This window comes from Hippopotamus amphibius, chromosome 10, assembly GCF_030028045.1.
Source record: "Hippopotamus amphibius kiboko isolate mHipAmp2 chromosome 10, mHipAmp2.hap2, whole genome shotgun sequence".
Lineage (NCBI taxonomy): Eukaryota > Metazoa > Chordata > Mammalia > Artiodactyla > Hippopotamidae > Hippopotamus > Hippopotamus amphibius.
The window spans coordinates 50,387,932-50,406,735 of NC_080195.1; the positions used below are offsets into that span (position 1 = coordinate 50,387,932).

General features: G+C 44.2%; 1 protein-coding gene across 4 annotated transcripts in view; it reads right to left on the reverse strand.

The window, feature by feature from the left end:
* CD86 (CD86 molecule) overlaps positions 1–18,804 on the reverse strand; it is a 57,744-nt gene that overhangs the window by 13,195 nt on the left and 25,745 nt on the right. For all 4 annotated transcript variants that reach the window (XM_057697945.1, XM_057697942.1, XM_057697943.1 and 1 more), the window contains exons 2-3: positions 11,291–11,340; positions 369–704 (exon numbers count right to left, since the gene is read on the reverse strand). In XM_057697945.1, the coding sequence (XP_057553928.1) occupies positions 369–704; positions 11,291–11,340 (386 nt within the window). The remainder of the gene's footprint in view (positions 1–368; positions 705–11,290; positions 11,341–18,804) is intronic.

An 18,804-nucleotide genomic window follows, 5' to 3' on the forward strand; every position in this document is an offset into this window, starting at 1 on the left:
CCAGGCAAAGATTTAGTGGGTGACAGCTCTTGGACTAAAGGAGAAAATGAACGTAAAGGAGATTTGAGACCCGTGTGGTTCATATAAACTTAATAATGGCCAAATCACCCAAGGTTTTCACTTAGCCATGTTACCTCGGTTTAGTTATCTCTATTCGGTCCCCAAAGCACATTCTTACAGATCCTTCAGAAGTAAACTATAAAAAGTACACAGGACTTTTAGTTCCCTACTCCCAAGCCCCGCATTCGCCTCAAATGGGCTTTCCAAAATTGGCAGCCCTCTGCCTGTCTCTCGAGGTGGCCCCTCCCCAACCTACTGCAGTCTCATCTGAAAAGGCCCCGGATGTCAACATGCTATTGGATACATACCCAGCACTGACAGGTCAGAACTCATCTGGTGGATGGGAATCAGCCCTTGGGGCCCTTTATAATGGATGAAACACTGATATGAGCCCTTGTCCTTGATCTGAACGTTGTGGAGTCGCAGGGTCCAGTTGTCCTGGTCAAAGCTCGTGCGGCCTATATACTTGGAATGAACATTGTGAGGCTTCTCTTGGCCTCTGTACAGCTCATAGAGAACCAGCTTATTCTGGTCCTGCCAAAATATTACCAGATCATCCAGGCTTAGGTTTTGAGGGTTTGAAAAATGGCAGGGCAGGTCTCCAGTCTCGCTGAAAAACGCCTGGCTTTTCAGGGAGGCAGCACCTGAAAAAGGAAAGGTGGACACTGGGGAAGGCGACACAAGAGGGAAAAAAGAAAGAAACATGTATACAATCCCCAGATGCTGTCTTATCAGTAATGATCTTCAAGAAGTAGATGTTAAACTCTGGAACTGTGTGCACACACTAGCATGTGGAGGAAGGAAGGGGTGTTGGTCCTCAGTCTACTGCTGACCGACTCACTGCAACTCCTAAGAGGCTCAGTTTCCTCATCTGTTTAATGAAGGGGTGGACTGAATGTTCCAAGATTCTCTCCAGTGCTATGGTTCTGTGAATTAAAATCCCAGAACAGGGAAAACCAGCAGATTAGACCACGCACTCACCCATTGGTTACCTTCCTATAATCTGAGTATTGATGCTCTTCACTGTAGCTGTCACAGCCTCCAGTACTTCTTCACCGGGACCAAAAGCTCCCCCTCCTCTTGCCATCCCCTTATTCCTTGGCCTGCTGTGGTGCAAAGTTTGCTGATCATGGTAACAAATCTGATATCCCTCCTTTCCTTGTGCCTTGGCAGCTGGGGGTCACAGTGAATAATATCTTTGAAATTCAAACAGTTCCCTTTATAGAGTTTCCCTCACGACCGCTGCTCTCATGGCCAGCTCTCCCAGGGATATAAGACAGTTTGGAAATGACACAAATGGTCAACCAAGGCCTCTATTCTGCGACCTCTCTAAGCTCTTTCAGAGATCAGAAACAGAACTGGGCAGAAATGATGGTTGTTTTGGGATTGTGGTGGTCAAAGACCATTTAAGGGACATGAATGAAATGCTGGAAATGAATCATAGATGGGAAGATGAGGATGTACTTTTGGAGTATCGGGGAATCCCCAGTTACCACAAACTTGCTCTCCCCAGGATGCATTGCTTTTTTTTTTTTTTAAGGGAGGGGCATGGATTTCACTTTATTTTATTTATTAATTTTTAAAGTGTATTTATTTATTTATTTATTGGCTGCATTGGGTCTTCATTGCTGCACGCGGGCTTCCTCTAATTTTGGCGAGCGGGGGCTACTCTTTGTTACTGTGCGTGGGCTTCTCATTGCGGTGGCTTCTCTTGTCGCGGAGCACAGGCCCTAGGCATGTGGGCTTCAGTAGTTGTGGCACAAGGGCTTCGTTGCGGCATGTAGGATCTTCCTGGACCAGGGATCAAACCCGTGTCCCCTGAATTGGCAGGTGGATTCTTAACCACTGCACCACCAGGGAGATCCTCAGGCTCCATTGCTTTTGCAAACTGTTTCAACCTCTGGAGAATGTGCTGGGAGAGTTCAGAGAAAGGCTTTCATCCCTGAGGGTATACTGGGGTTTGTGGAGGAATTTGGGTCTCCTAACTCCTTAAATGTGACTGATTATAGGATTTTTGTAGGACCTATTCTGGATCACAGAATTACTTGAGACCTGGCCAAGAAATTAAGTAGTGGTGAGTGAGAAGTGCAGGGTTAGGGGAGAAATGCTGTTTCTTAGTTAATATGAAGTTAGATGCTACCTTAGGGAGGGAGTTAGGATGGGTTCTAAATAAAGCCTCATCATTCTAGACTTCAGTAAAGGGATGTTGACATTAAAGAGGAAAGAAGAAGTAGGCTGGTGAGGGAGATGAGAGGAATTATTTGAGGTGTTCTTTGAGGGGTGGTAGGAGAAAATTAAATGGATCTGATCAATGGGTTTCTCTTCTAAGAGGAAGTAGAAGAGAAAGAACAGTGACTTGCACTTGGCAAAATTGAACTGTGTGCAGAGTGGCCCAGTGAGAACCATAATCAAAGGGGTGGCTGCGTGGGGGTGGCCCTGGACTCTACGGGAAGGGACTCCAGGCATCAGTGAGAGTCGGCACAAGTTTCAGTCACTGCCTATTGCATTACACTCACTAGAACCTTGTGAAGCCCTTGAAAGTAGAAAGTACAGTCTCTGTACAAGATGCACTTGCATACTGGAGAGAGGTGGGAAAATCTACCTGGGTACCTGGAACGGTGAAAGGGGGACCTAAAGAAGATTTACTGTGTTCAGTAACTACCTTACCAGGCACTCCTGTGGTGCTGCTATTCCTTTGCTAAACTCTGATTGATAACGTAAGGGTGCCACCTGCTGTAAAAGCTTCTAGCAACTATCTCTGGCGAAACTCATGCTGATTTTATCACTAATTTGCTGTATGATGTAGAGCAGATGACAGAGTCGAGAAACCAAACACATAGTTGAAAATTCTGCCAGTTAACAGTCACCATTATGTTATTACTCAGCAACAGCACCTCTGGCCTGGAAATGACTTTGCCTTTGGCTTCTTCTGTTTTCCTGATTTAGGGTTGCTTCTCTACAGAGCCTCACAGTACCTTTTCTCCTGCCCACCCACTCTCTCCACTCACAGATGGGTCCAAGACCCAGTCTCCCTCTCCCAAAGATTATAAGGAATTTTTCTTCCACCCATCTCACTTCTCCCCTCTCGCCTACCAACTGAAAGTGTGGTCTGTGTTCTAAAGACATCAGCATCTCCCAGGGGCTGGTCAGAAATGCAGAATCCCTGGCCCCGTGCCAGAACTTCTGAGTCAGAATGTGCATTTTTAATAGACCTCCAGTTTGAAAAGCTGCAATAGAGTATTTCTATCTCTGTCTCCAGAGTGGCAAAGAGAGATGACGAAACAGGAAAAATTTGTTTCCATCCATCCCTCCCCAACCCTCTCTCCTCACGCTGGGGTGGAAATCACTCTGAAGTCCGTTCTGAGTGGAACTGAAAGTATTTCACAACTAACACCCCATAGCTCCTCACCAACCACTGTTTCCATGGCATCACTCATAGCTACACATGCTAATCGCCTCTCTGACGACATGGGGATGATTTACCTCAAAGTCTGTTTTCTTTAAGTGCCTTCAGGCCTCCCCTGTTCTGTCCCCAAACCTTAGGCCACCTAGCAACTGGACTTGCTGGGCTCCACTGGAGGGTAAGCACTGAGATTCTCTGTCTTTCCTAGCACTTGAGTCATAGAAATGGTTATATGACCATTTCTAGTTATACCTGGTTGCTCTGATGATATTAGGAGCCAGGCACTCAGTCCACCTAGACACCTCCCTAATCAGTTGGAGACATTTCTTTCAAAGGATACGTGAGGATTTCATCAGCAACATATTGTTTAGCCGCCACACAAAAACTACAACCTTCTAACCCTGTGAGGTCTCTGACCCCACCTGCGACTTCAGTGTTCCCCAGCTATTACCCCAAGTGCATGCCTTATGTATTCTAAGGTCATCTCCTTCTCATATTACTGTGCTTATCTGTACTCACGAACTTCCCTTCTTTTACTAAACTTCCTCCAAAGCTTTACCAGGCCCTCTGGAAGCCTCATTCCATTGTAATAAACTCCTGAATGTCTTCAATCTCTTCCTCAAATGTTTTCCCCAAGGTTGTGCTTTCATTGAAGTCTGGCCGAACCCAAAGAAAACCACATGCCCCCAGCCATTGCTTGTTTTATCACATGTCACGGGAACCTTGAGCAACACTCTTCCCCTTTTGAGGTGTTCTCCTTTCTCACTGCTGTTAGCTGCTAATCATTTGTCACCACTTCCTTGCTCACTGAAGATTTTTGGCGTTAGATGCAAGGTCTTTCTTTCCAATCAGTTATTCCTATCAAATTGGGTGACTCTGGCATGGATGAGTTTACCAACAACTTTGCTCAAAGTTCTTTGATCTTTCCCACTTCAAAGACCTTCGTCCACAGGCTATTTCAGCAGCCCCTTTCCCATGACATAATCCTAAACCTTATCACCAAGAACATCTCTGCCCCTAGAATCTTAAACCTCAATGTACCAATCCCTGTCCACAAGATATCTTCCTCCAAGATTTGCTCTGGACTACTCTACCTACTTCTGTTCTTCAACTTTATCAAGACCTGAACTCTATCCAGTCTAGACCCTATAATGCAGTGCTTTCCAAAAGCACTCTCTTAATAGGTAGCTAGCGTGACTGAGACACTGAATTTTCATCTTATTTAATTTTAACTAATTTAAATTTAAAGAGCCACGTGTGGCTGGTGCTATCATATTGGATAGCACAGTGGTAGTATATATATTTTTTCAATCATTCTCTTGCAAGCAACGTCAATCAACTTGCCCCTTTGTGCAGATTTCATCCCAAGAACAATCTACTTTCGATCTACATATCTGTTCTTACGACTGAATGAGCACTGCTGGAGGAAATTATTCTGTTGATCAGACGGGTGACATTACACATCTGTAGTCTCTAGTTCTACGCAACTTGGCCTCTGGGCTACTCACGCTGCTCACCACCCTCTCCCTTCCTCACAGCAGTGACTTCAGCAGTACTGTCTGCTACTGCTTTTCGTTTCTCTTTCTCTTAGAGTCAACTCTCTGAAAGAGTAAGCTGTGATTGCTGCCTTCACCCCCAGCCTCTGTTCCCACCTCTCTGCTGAAACTTCCCTGGCGAATGTTGTCACGTCTTCTCCCCACTGCCAAACGCAGAACACATTTCAGACCTCATCTCATCTGACCACGCTGTTGAACGCCTCGCTGTTGGCCACCACACTGGTGGCCGTCTCTCTTTCTTGAAACTCTATTCTTTCCCAATCTCTGACATCCTGGTCAGCTTTCTCTCATCACTCCTTAAGTGGTGACTAGGGCAGGGATGGTTCTCCAGGAGTTTTCATGGTGATGATGATGTTTCTGTTAAGACTAGCTTTGCTTTGATCTCATGCTCACCATGGATACCACTATAGATATAAATATAATAGATATACAATTATGTATATTTATATATTATAGATATATAATATCTATATATTTTATAAAATATATAACTATACTATATATTATATGAAATATGATCTATTAAAATATATAAAGCATCATATAATGTAGAATGTAAATGTAAAATGTAAAACACATTACATGTCAAAAAAGCTCAGCTCCTGGGAAGCCCAAGCCATCAGAGTACACTACCAATGGCCCCTCATTGCTCTTATTATCCATCTCCTCCTAGGCACCCCCTTATTCACTGAAGATCTGAGCACCTGACTCCTCCATCACTGCCCTTGCCTAGGTGATTTCAGCCTCTTGCACACAGCCCAGCCTCTCACTTACTTGTGCTCTTTTCCTCCAGTACCTTGTCGTCCACTCTGCCCCAGCCATCTCCTCCCTGGACCAGACCCTGGACCCTATTGTTACCATTGTACCTCCTAAAAACTCTCAATATCAAGCATCTCACCTTGTGCCCACCATCTCTTATCTTTTCATTTCATTCTTTCTCCTACCACCACTCCATCAATTCTCTCATCTCACAGGGATATATTATAACTTGGAATATTTCCCACTGTATCTGCAGATACTGCCCTAGGCCAAGCCTCCACTACCTCTTGATTGGATAGTTGCAACTGCCTCCTAACTGATCTCCCTACTTCTACCCTTGTCCCCAGATCTAATTCCTTAAGCCCAATTGATGCTTAAAAATATGTCTCGGATGGTATAACCCTCCTGTTCAAAAGTCTCGATGACTTCCCATCACTCTGAAAATTAGACCCAAATCCTTTCCCATCACACTGAGAACTGTGCCCCCGATCCTTCCCGTGACCTACTAATCCTTCCCATGATCCTTCATCCTGCCCCTGGTACCTTTCAGATCTCTTCCCTTCACTTACTCTGCCCTAGCCATACTTGCTTCCTTGCCATTCCTCCAGAAGGCCAGGCACACTCTATCTCAAGGCCTTCCCACTTCAGTCTTGTTGCACAGCCAAGAAGACATTGCAGTCTCTGAAGGGAGTTGCAGTCAAGGACTCACCCCCATCACCAGCCAGTCACACTCTTTGTTCCTCAGTTTCTTTATTTGGGGCCCTGGGCAGAGCTCTTCTTCAGATGCCTCTGCTGAGGTCACCTTATGGTAGGAGGGAAGGAGGACCTTGGAGACACTTTCCCCACGCAGACTTACTTTTCCCCAGCTGACTCAGTAATTCCACTCTCAGCCCTTCCCCCTCATGCTTCCCGTCCACCTCTCCTCAGGGTCCATGAAACTGCTGGAGCCTTCTGTTCGGGGCTCCCTGCCATGTCTGTGCTGATGCACCCGATCCTTCCCTGGTGTGCTGCACAGAGACAGAAGGAAAGAAAGATGTGGAAGCACAGGATAAGAGTCCAGAGGAGTTAGTCTGAGAAGCTCAAGTAATTTCTAGAAGAAGAGAATGGGAGGAATGGTAGAGAAATAATATTCAAAGAGATAAACATTGTGACTATTTAAAATGGAAAAAGATGCAAGTCGTCAGATCAAAAGTGCATTCTCAGTATCAGGTAAGATAAATGACAGTATAAATCCATACCTAGATATACTGTGGTGAAGCTGCTAAACAAAAAGCATAAAGTATTTTTCAAGTTTACAAAGAAGAAGAATTGAATTGAATCTTTTCATTTAAAAAAAATGAAGAAAGAATACCTATAAAACGATCCCAATTAGAATGAAAGCTCCTTAGCAGCCATAAACCAAAGAAGACAATGGGGCGATAACTTCTGAATGAATAAAACACACAGACATAAAAATAAAGCAAACTACAGCATTTCAACTCACTGGACTAATACAATTTCAAAAATTATAAAAATGAAAAGAGTTTAGAAACTGGACAAAGTATGTATGAAATAACATTGAGTAAACCATATTCAGGGATTTGCACATATATTGTGGTCACAATATATAAAGCTATTTTTACTCTCTTGTCTGTTACATTGTAGTAAGGACCAGAGGAGTGATTTTTAAACAGTGGAGGGAGTTGAATACCTTTCAATAGAGACATCTATAGGGAGAATGAATGAAAGAAAGAGAGAAAATGAAACCAAGAAAGGGTAAATACCCTTAGAGGGTGTTGAAAAGATTTTCATAATTTTGAGGTCCTGGAACTTGGCCCTTTGACTGGCAATGGCTACAAGGGAAGGGCTAAAAGTGTTTCTGTTTCCGTAAATCTCAACAGTACCGAGGGGGCCAAAATCCCGAGTTGCATACTCTGGAAATGGTATTAAGATCTCTCGCGTAGAAAAAATAAGCGGCAGTCTCTCAAATTCTTGCTCCTTCCCAGAGCAGTCTGTTTGCCATCGAAGCCTCTCTGTTCCCTACAAATTTCACTTTTGCTCCCAGTCATCCCTGTACTTACCCTATTCAGTGACCAGCTTCCACTACATTAACTTGTCTGACAGCCCAGCCTCTCTGGAACCAACTAAATACTCTACTAAAGTGACCCACTACTTTAGAAGTAAGATACTCCCTACTGGGGAGCGTACATCTATTTCAAAGTGAGCGACTCCAATAGGGGAACTATTCGACTCCGGGACAATTCTTTGGGAATTTGGGAATTAGGTCTGAACTATCTATTCACCTCTGTGATTACAGGGACCACTGGCAACAGCAACAGGAAGTGGGAGACAAAGTGACCACATAAACAGAATCCTCATGCAACCACCCGTGTAGGAACCTGCAAAAATCTGGGGGGAAACAGTAGACCTTTACACAAGATGTGAAATGAAGGTTTGAGCCAATTTTCTGTAAACCTTAAAGTGAAGGAAGACCCCCAACTATACTCCGGGTACATTCATTGAACCAGAGGTATTGTTCAAGAGAAATGAGAAGCCTTAGGACCCAGAAAACCCCCAGACAATAAGAGAGCATAAAAAGTCAAACTAGGAAGAAACTTCCTCCTGATGTGTGAGCTACTGATTTCCCAAATACTACTCTGACTCCAGCTTTGAATATTACTGGAAGTGCTGAGATAGCAGTGAACAGAACTAGACCGTGAGAGGTGCCTTTGCAAGTGGCACTTCAACATTCCTTCAGCCTTATGAATACAAAGCACAAATCACAATCTAATTCTGCCAGGCCATGGCTGCCCTCTTGCCCTTTTAGGTTTTAAACTCTCATTCAATTTTCGCCTCATGGCAAGGGCATCGACTACAATGTCTGATTTCCATGACTAGGCGAGGACACAAAACATATGGGGGGAAAAAGAGAAACAGAATTATTTCACTATACTGTTTTATCTCTGCTGTCAAATGAATTATTCAGCCCAGCATTTTTGCTGTGGATTTTCTGGGTCAATTGCATCTCCTTTCTCTCTTTGGATGCCTGCCTGTGGGCAGGTCACTGCTTGCCAGCCCAGTAAGTAGACATGTGCCCTGAGAAGAAAAATAAAATTCAAGTGGATTCTTTTTCATTCTTTAAAAAAGACTGAAATCTGTTTTGTTATCTTTAATCGTGTGTGAAGTTTCGGCAATGTTATTTTCCAATCAGGTGTCACCATATTCCTGTCCAACTTTAAATTTGTACTGCCAAAAATATAACCACTATTCTCTCACCACCATGAAGCTTAAATGACTTCCATTTAGGGGAGTTATTTTTAAAGTTTCAGTATTGATAACTCTCTTTTCAGAGCTTAGGAAGTGTCTAAGCAGTTTCAAATGCAAGGCAAGGGCAAAAGCGACACCTGGACTCAGTTTTGATAAGGTTTCTCAGTTTTATTCTCACTTTTCATGTGCAGAGCCAGAAAGTTTCCAGGCCACTTTTCTTTCTTTCTCCCAAGTCATAAGAGCTGGGCTGGTCACTGTAGGAGAAGGGCCAGGGCTCAAGCTGTAGGGACAGCTAAGGTGTCAGCTGCAGGGAAGGTAGAGGATGTACCTGGTAGAGAACTTGTGAACTTGGCTAAGGCAGAAGACACATTATCTGTCAAAGCTGTTTGAGTCCCCAAAGGACAAAGCCTAGTACAATGGAGCATTCCCTAGCAAGAGTTAGCAGAAACAGCGTAACATCAAGGTGAAGTGAACAGATGTTGGATCTGTATCCCTGGGTAGGAACGCAAGCTCTGCCCCTCATTAGCAATGTTGTCTTAGGCAAATTGCTTAACCTCTCTGGGCGTTAGTTTGCAGATCTGTAAAATGGGAATCGTAACAAGACCTAAACCAGAGAGTTAAGATGATGTTTGAGTTAATGTTTATAAAATGCTTAGAACAGCACCTGGCACAAAGTAAGTGCTACATCTGTGTATCTGTCAAATAAATAAAATAAGAAGTGGAATGGGAAGGGGTTCTTGATGGGTAACGTTCTCCAAAGCTTCGTTTTAACCCCTTTCTCTCTTGTTCTTGCTCACACATACCTTCTCCCTCCCTAAGAACTAAAGTAGCAGGTCATATTGGGCCCTGGGAGGTGGAAGCTGCTATTATGACCCAAGTCAGCAAAGTCATCAGTTAGTGCATCTATAGATCAGGTAGCACATCTATAGCACAGATTTAAGAAGCTCCAAGGTGTTAAGCAGAAAACACATCACAAACGTTCTGTCCCACGCGGCATAAATCTGCGGGAGCATCTCTTCCTAGTAGCCTGACTCCTTTCACCCACGTCAGGGATGAGGACGCGTGGTCAAGGGCCTGGTGTGTGGCTATCGGGAGGAGGTGAGCTCGTGGCCAGGCCAGTGAGTCAGGGGCAGCCTGTGCGCTGCTGTAGCCAAACAGCCGGCGGGGCTCCCCCTCCCTGCCTGCCCCACACCAGGACCGGATGCCTCCCCGCTCAGTGCTGAGGGTGGGAAAACAAGCAGCAGGAAGGGGATGGCCCGGAGAAACTGAAGGCACCCAGTCACAGGATGGGCGGCAGGAAGCTCAGCCAACCCCAGTTTACTGATGAAACGGAAACTCAGAGAGAGCAGGGACCAGGGAAGACCCGAGTTTTGTGAGGCCTGACACTTCTAAAATGTCTTTGGGACGGGAGAGCTCTTTAAGCAAAGGAATGCAGAACACTAAACAAAGTACCCCAGGGCCACGACAACACCACTCAATATCCACAGGGATGTGATGGAGAGAAAAGTCGAAAAGTCGCAGTGGGAAGAGACAGCGGTCTTAACGTATTGTGGTTAAAATATCTTACTAATGAAAATTTTACTAAGGCTTAAGACACATGACCACACTGTTAGGGCTCCTCCTGGGGTCTTGGAGGGGCTTGGAAAGAACTGTGGAGGTGAGGAGCCCTGAAACTTAGCCCTTTAGTTTGACAGTCAGTCAGCTGATACGATTAGCTGAGGTTCACTGAAGCAGGTGGTAGCAGGGCTGAGTTTCTTGATCCTCCCAGTAATCAGTGCCAGCTATGATCTGTGGGCGTGAGCTGATGGGGAGGGCAGTGGAGGGGTGAGGGGAGGTAGGGAATGAGGAAACCAATGGTCGCTAGTGGAAGGAGACTTTTTAGAAGCCAGTCAGCCATTTCCTAAAAGTGGGAGAATGCCGGAAGTGGGAACGGAGGAGCAGAAGAGTTAAGCCTCAGGCACGTAGGGACCTTCCCCAGCTCCCTGGCACCGCTGGACAGGCCAGTCTACCCTCCTCTGTGCATCCAGGACCGCAGGTGTGAGATGGCAGAAGGTGTAGGGCTCCATCTCAGGCTGGGCCTGCCATCAGCTGAGATACCTGTTCTTGACTGTGATACTTCCTTCTTCTCATGAAAGTCTTTGTTGCTTGTGGTATTGTGAACGCTGACTAGAAACTGAGAAAAACTCATGAAGTCTGAAGCCCCGGCTGGTTCATCAGCAGACAGTGGGAGGATTCTAGGACTTTATAAAGCCAAAGGGGTGCTTACCAGAGAGCAGGAGGGCCATCACAACGACAGTGGTTCCCAGTCCCATAGTGCTGGAGTTCAAAACAAAAAAGATAAAGTTTGATTAGAAAACAAAACCGAAAACCAAAATATGACAAGTGGAGTTTGAAATTCACTTGGGCCCACGGGTGTGGTAGAGATGATACACGCCCTATTTCCCAGTGCCCCACCCCCTCGTTAGGTGGGCCATGTGACCAGTTTTCGGCCAATGGAATTGTGGGCATGAAAGATGGGTGTTGCTTCCAGATACAGGGGCTCTAGAGCCTCTCTGTCGCCTCCTTCCCCTGCCTTCTTGGATGCAGAAGATCCAGAGGAGGAGTCCAGGGGCCTAGAAGATGGCAACGCCTCACTATGAAAGAAGCTGGTTTGCTGAACAAATTAATAAAACAGCTCCGAACACCCCCACAGGGATCTATATTGGGCTGTGACATGAGCAAAAAATAAAAGTTTATTGTGTTAAGCTAATGAAATTTCGGACGTTGTTTGCTGCAGTAGCTAGCGTTCCTTCTCTTGACCAAGAAACGGGTATGGCGGGGCAAATAGAAGTATTTATGTTTAGAAATCAACTTTTCTTTGGCTTCCCTGTGGTTTTCAAACTTTAATGTGCATAAAAATCACCTGGGGGGCATATTAAAGCAGTTTCCTGAGCCTTGTCCACAGAGATGCTGATTTAGTAGACTGAGTGAAACCAGTGACTGACAAACTCACAGGTGACAGCAGTCTGAGGACCCCGCTTTGAGAAGCACTGCCCTAGAGCGTCCGCTTCACCTGCATGATGGAGCCAAAGAAAATGACAGACGTTGCTCTATAACCTCCGTCCTCTCTTTTTTCCTCTCCCGCCCTTCATCTTTCTTCATTCACCCACTTTTCCCAACTTAGACCAAAAAGGCTGTAGAGTGGCTTACAGCGGAGCATAGAATAGGAAAGATGACCAACATTACAAACAGGGGAAAAGCAAACCAAACGTGGGAATATAAAATGGATCCAAGTACAAGGCCAGTGCTGAATGCTTACTATAGACATCTGCCCACTTTGCATAGTGCAGGTCACAAATTTGGCTTGTAGCTTTTTAACAGCCAAAGGGAAAAGGAAAACCTAATTTGGTGAATTAATTTTCAGATCTGTCCATGAGATAAAAACATACCAATGCTCAGGCAAAAGTGCACAACTATTCCTGATCCAATAGCAGAACTTTCTTCCTTGGGGGTGATTTGTCTAGAAGCCATCCCTGATGCCTTTGGGCTATGCTAGACACCCTTCCTTTCTTTTCCTATAGCACCCAGCACACGGCTTTCGGCCAGAAGTGTCTATGTTGCTTCCCTTCTGGACTATAACCTCTCCTTTTTAATTAAAAAAATTCAACAGATCATACTTGCATATGGTACTACATTTAAAATGTAAAGGTGACAAATAGTGGAAGGAACTCCCTCCCAGCCCTGTCCCCTGGCAGTCTGATTTTCCCCCGTAGAAATAACTGCAGTGATCACTGTTACCCTGCCTCTGCTTGCAGTTGTTTTAGGCAAAATGAAAGGAAAGCATAGACCCATATTTTTGTTTTTCATTTTATTTTAAAACACAAACATTAGCATACTATAATGTGGTTTTGCACCCTCACCACTCCCTTGGAGACTGTTCTGTATCTGCACGTACTGAGTATCCTCATTCTAACAGTTGCATGTTATTCTGGTGTATTCTATTGAATGGCAGTAATTTACTTTACCAGCCCCTATCAATAGACATTTAGGTTTTTCCAATCTTCTGCTGCAATGAAAAACTTTGCTCATATGCCAAATCACATATGCGAGAGTAAGCTGTATTCCTAGAAGCAGAATGGCTGGAGCAAAAGGTCAGAGGGTAATTGCAATTTCAATCTTCACAGGTATTGAAAAATTTTTCTCCCCTAAAACTATATGTCTATACTCCCACCAACAAAACTTGAGTGTGCTTGTTTTCATGTAGCTTTTGCCAACAAAGATTTCTAATTTGTAATCTTTACCAATAGGGAAGGTTAAAATGACATCGCGTAATTTTTGAAAATTATATTTTTGTTTTCATGAAATACACATAACATTTACCATCTTACTCATTTTTTTAAGTGTACAGTGGTATTAAATACATTCACATTATTGTGCAACCATCACCACCACCCATCTCCAGAACTCCTTTCATCTTGCAAAACTTAAACTCTGTACCCATTAAACACTAACTCCACACTCTCCCCCACCCCTCTGTCCCTGGAAACCATCATTCTACTTTCTGTCTCCATGAATTTGACTACTCTAGGTACCTCGCATAAATGGAATCGTACAGTGTTTGTCTTTTAGTATATCTGGCTTATTTCATTTAACGTAATGTATTCAAGGGTCATCCTTGTTGTAGCATGTGTCAGACTTTCCTTCATTTTTAAGGCCGAAAATATTCCATCGTATATATATGTCACATTTCGTTTATCCATTCAACTATTGATGGACATCTGAGTAGCTTACTCCTTTTGGCTGTTGTGAGTAATGCTGTGATCATACATGTGCAAACATCTCTTCAAGACCTTGCTTTCATTTCTTTTGGGTATATACTCGAAAGAGGAATTAAGGGATCATATGGTAATTCTATTTTTAATTTTTGGGGGAGCTGCCATACTGTTTCTCATGAGCGGTGGTGCCATTTTACATTCTCATTCACTGTGCACAGAGTTCCAATTCTCCACATCCTCGCCAACACTTGCTATTTTCTGTATTTTTTTCTTTAGTACCTACCCTAACGGGTGTGTGGTAGTTCTCACTACAATTGTAAAATGAATTTCTTTTGGGTATGAACATGCTTTCAAACGTATGAGAGAGAATATTTCCTGTTCCCTATCTGTACATTTCTTCCACCTACTGTTAATTTGGGTCTTTGGCCTTTTATTGATTAGTAGGAAATCGTTTATATTTAAAAAATCAGTGCTCATTACTAACCAATTAGAAAATTAGTGCTTTGTGCCAGTAAGTTGCAAATATATTCAATTGCTGAAGCACGTGGTAGGTGTTCAGTCTATGCACCTCACACTGTCTCCCAGTCGCTCTGCCCTCCTTCCAGGGATTTCAGTAGGTTTCAGAACTCGGGTGTTATCTGTTGGGCCAAAGCTGACACCACTCAGTGGTAGAGTCTGGAATAAGAGTTCTTTATTTTTTTAATTGAAGTATAGTTGATTTATGATGTTGTGTTAATTTCTGGTGTGCAGCAAAGTGATTCAATTATATATACATATACATATTCTTTTTCAGATTATTTTCCAATATAGCTTATTACAAGATATTGAATATAGTTCTTTGTGCTATACAGTGGAGCTTGTTATTTATCTATTTTGTATATAGTAGTTTGTATCTGCTAATCCCAAACTCCTAATTTATCCCTGCCCACCTCCTTCCCCCTTTGGTAACCATAAGTTTGTTTTCTATGTTTGCGAGTCTATTTCTGTCTTGTAAATAAGTTGATTTGTATCATTTTTTTTTTAGATTTCACATATAAGTGATATCATATGATATTTGTCTGACTTACTTTACTTACTATGATAATCTCTAGGTCCATCCATCTTGTTGCAAATGGCATTATTTCCTTCTTTTTTATGGCTGAGTAATAGTCCATTGTATATATGTACCACATCTGCTTTATCCATTCGTCTGTTAATGAACATTTAGGTTGCTTTCATGTTTTGCCTATTGTAAACAGTGCTGCTATGAACACTGGAGTGCATCTTTTCAAATTAGAGTTTTCTCCAGATATATGGCCAGGAGTGGGATTGCTGGATCATATGGTAAAGGAGTTCTCTATTTGATTCCTGTGTACTTCCTCATCCTAAATCACCACCATCATCCCATTTATCATAGAATCTGAGGACTGGGAACCCTTTTTTTTTAAGCTCTTTATTGGGATATAATTGCTTTACACTCTTGTACCAGCTTTGGGAACCCTTTGAGTCTGAACTCCCACTTAGTGTAAAAATCTCCCATTGTTTGCAAACCAAGTATCAGTGTGCTTGGCGTAATCAAAGAGTTTTTTCCCCTGGGTGATGTGTCCAACAGGGAAATACAATCAAAATTATATTTCACTACAAATGTAACATATCACCTTTAATTTAAATAATTACATGAAATTGGTATGGGCCTGGGAAATCTTGGACGGGTGGTCCCTGTAATTCACATAGTGGGGAGGGGTACTGGGTATGAGAAGGAAGTCAGCATCATTTTTGACTTCTCTGTTTGGAAACTCTTTCTTCCCCTGAGTGAGAAGCTGCTTCTCCTTAACTTCCCCTCATTCATACTGCTGTTGTTCTTTCAAAATATGCAGAATAAGCCTAACACACTTCTATCCAAGCCCTTCACAGAACTGGGGGATAGAGATCAAGTTTGTCCTCAAAATCCTGGCCCAGAAATGATATTGCTAGTAAACTTTACTAACATTAATTTGGAGACTACACACCATCGTGGCCAACACTTTAGACACTTCCTTTATCAGTGACCCTCTCAAAATACAGGGCTAAAACACTTGAGATTGACATCATTCTCTTTTATACACTATAAATGCCCCATGTGAAAAATGTCTCTCAACTCTAGCCATGGAGTGTGTGTGAGGGTGGAGGCTTGAACTAGGAAGCCAGTTTTCTTCAATGTCATCAGCTCTGAAGCAGAGCAGAAATGTCACTGCTCCCAGTGCAATGAACTCTTAACCACAACTACGTGTCACTGCTTTTTCCAGAGGTCCTAAGAAGTAGAAACTCTAGCTTTTGGAGGGAGAGAGCAAAAAGGGGAATGGGAGAGGAAAGAACCTAAGAATTTACAGGGGGGATTCTTTGAGAGGAGATTTCTGGCAGCTACAAGCAGAGTAAAGTCTGTAGGTGGGTGAACTGGTCAAAAGCCTAGAACAAGTAGCTTCCACTTAACTGGAGGTTCACTTCAGAAACCAAAGAAAATCACCCACCAGACACTACTTTCCCTTACTTTACATACCTGACCGTCATCGGACGTGAGTGAGAGTTGGCTAAATGACTGTATTATTACACCTGACAACAGTGGGAGATCAATTCTCCCCGTGTTACACGTGAAGGAATGGAGTTTCAGAGCGGGACTGTTCCTAGCCACCCGGAACATTCACTCTATCATAAATGATAGAGTTCAGATTTCAACCCGCACAGCCTCCCTGCATTCTTTTTAAATTTTTTTGAGGTAACACTGGTTTATAACATTATGTAAGTTTCATGTAGACAACATTATGTTTCCACTTCAGTATACACTACAGCTTGCTCACCACCAGAAATTTAGTTTCTGTCCGTCACTCACTGTGTTCTTTTTATCCCTGGCGTAGTTCCTTTAAAAGCGCCAGCTGGTTTCGGATGTGCTGTAGGAGCGAGTGAAATGGATTCCAGTTCTACCCACTCTCAGGGTAACAGGGAAGCAGCACATCCGCAGGGCCAGGTGTGTTGGTGGCTCCTGGTATCAGAGTGTGACACTCAGAGGGACAGGCGGGGCTGGGGGTAGGGAGGAGCCATAAGTGTTCCTGTGTATCAGGGAAGTTTCTCTCCTGAGCGGCCATCCGGTCCACAAACATTGCTTGAGCACCCCATCCATGCCAGGCTGAGATTGCTTCCTCTCCACTCCCACCCTGGGCAGGTAATCCGTTTCCTGGCCTCAGCTGACCTCCAGACACACGTGATGTGTTTCAGCTAAGCCTCACCTGGAAGAGCTCTGGGAACTATAAGTACCGGGGCAGAAAAAGGAGGGGATTAAGAAGAGCTCTTTTTTATCTCAGGTCTGTCGGAGGATATGGGAGCTGGTTCAGGCAAAAGGCAGCGTGCAGGGACACGGCATACAGTGGTGGCCAGCCACGGGGTGGCACAGGGGACTACGGATATGATGACTCAGGACGTGACAGAAGGATTCCAAGGCAGAAGTTGGGGAGCAACAAAAAAAGTTCCCTATTTCACAAGTTTGTCTAGAATATTAGTGGTGATCAGGGGACCAGGAAAAATGCTGATAGGTTTGCTGGTGTCTGAGGAAGGTTGTTCATTGAGACTGTCTCACGCAAACATGTACTGAATTTACTCAGTGTCAGGCTTGTTCTCGAGGCTGTGGGGGAGTTTAAAGATGTGCAGCCCTTGGTCCCTGACCAAGCACTAAAAAGAAAACCAGAATGTCCACAAATAGCTACCATTCAAGCTCCAGGCCAGTGCGGAAGGTGAACTCATTTATCTCCTCCCGGCACATAAGAGAGTCCTCGCTCAGAGCGAAGCAAGGGAAGCCACAGCCTCCACGGAGGGAGGACTAGGTCGGCCTCAGCCCGGTGCTCAGGCTGCGGGCCTTTGCCTTCTGCCAGCTCATGCTGTGACTGGGCAAGCCAGGCGTGCTGGCCGGGCACTGCCGCCGGGTGAGAAGAGAGTGAAGGTCAAGAGGGAGCCGAGGCCGCCCGGGCGCCTTGCTGGCCTCGGGGCGAGACACTGTGTGAATCACTTCTCAGGGCACCAGAACCTGCAGCTCTGCCTTTAAAGCAGCTATGATTACCTCTGAGCCCCTTGGGAGTCATACGGTAGGCTTATTTCCTTTTTTATGAAGTTTCTGAACTGCAAAATAAGAAGGTTGGTGGGAACTGACTGTCTGAATGTTAACTTCTGACAAGGTGTCTCATGGTATGCTTGAGAGTGACTGAGAAATGTGGGATACATATTTGTACATTTACTTGGCTGAAAAGCTGTGCCCTAATGTCCTTCATTCATTGAACAGATATGGATGGAGCCGGGCCTTGTGCTAGGTGCCGGGGATATAATGACAAGCAAAGCCAGAAAGGACTCCTCTTTACGTGGCTGCTACAGTTTAGTAGAGGAGCAGGATAGTGTTCATACAAAGAAATGTAAAATTGCAGCGATGACAAGTGCTACAGAGGAGAGGTTCAGGATACTTTGTGGGTCCATATTAGGTCTAGTCTAAACTGAGACCTGAAGAGTGATGTGGTAGAATAAAGGTGGACACATATTCTTTGCTAATCTCCTCTCCTTGAGTCTGCGCTGGCCTTAGAGGCTTGTTTGACCAGTACAGTGCCCTAGAAGGGATGTTTAGGATTTCTGAGGCTAGGTCAAAAAAGAAGCCTTGCAGCTTCTGTCCTTCTTGGAATACTCTTTCTGGGGCTCTGAGCTACCATGTAAGGTGTCCCACTACTGAGACCACCATGCTGGAGAGGCCACGGGTAGGTGTTTGAGTCAACAGTCCCAACTGAACCCAGCCTTCCAGCCATCTCTGCCAAGTCACCAGACACGTGAATAAAACCTTGAATCCTCTAGATCAGAGGTCAGCAAACTACAGACTCAAGACCAAATCAGGCTACCACCTATTTTTACAAATAAAGTTTTGTTGGACTGCAGCCATACCCATTTATTTAATTATCTATGACTGCTTTTGCACTACAGTGGTAGAATTGAGTAGTGGTGACCCAGACCATACGGCCTGCAAAGCTGAAAATATTTTCTATCT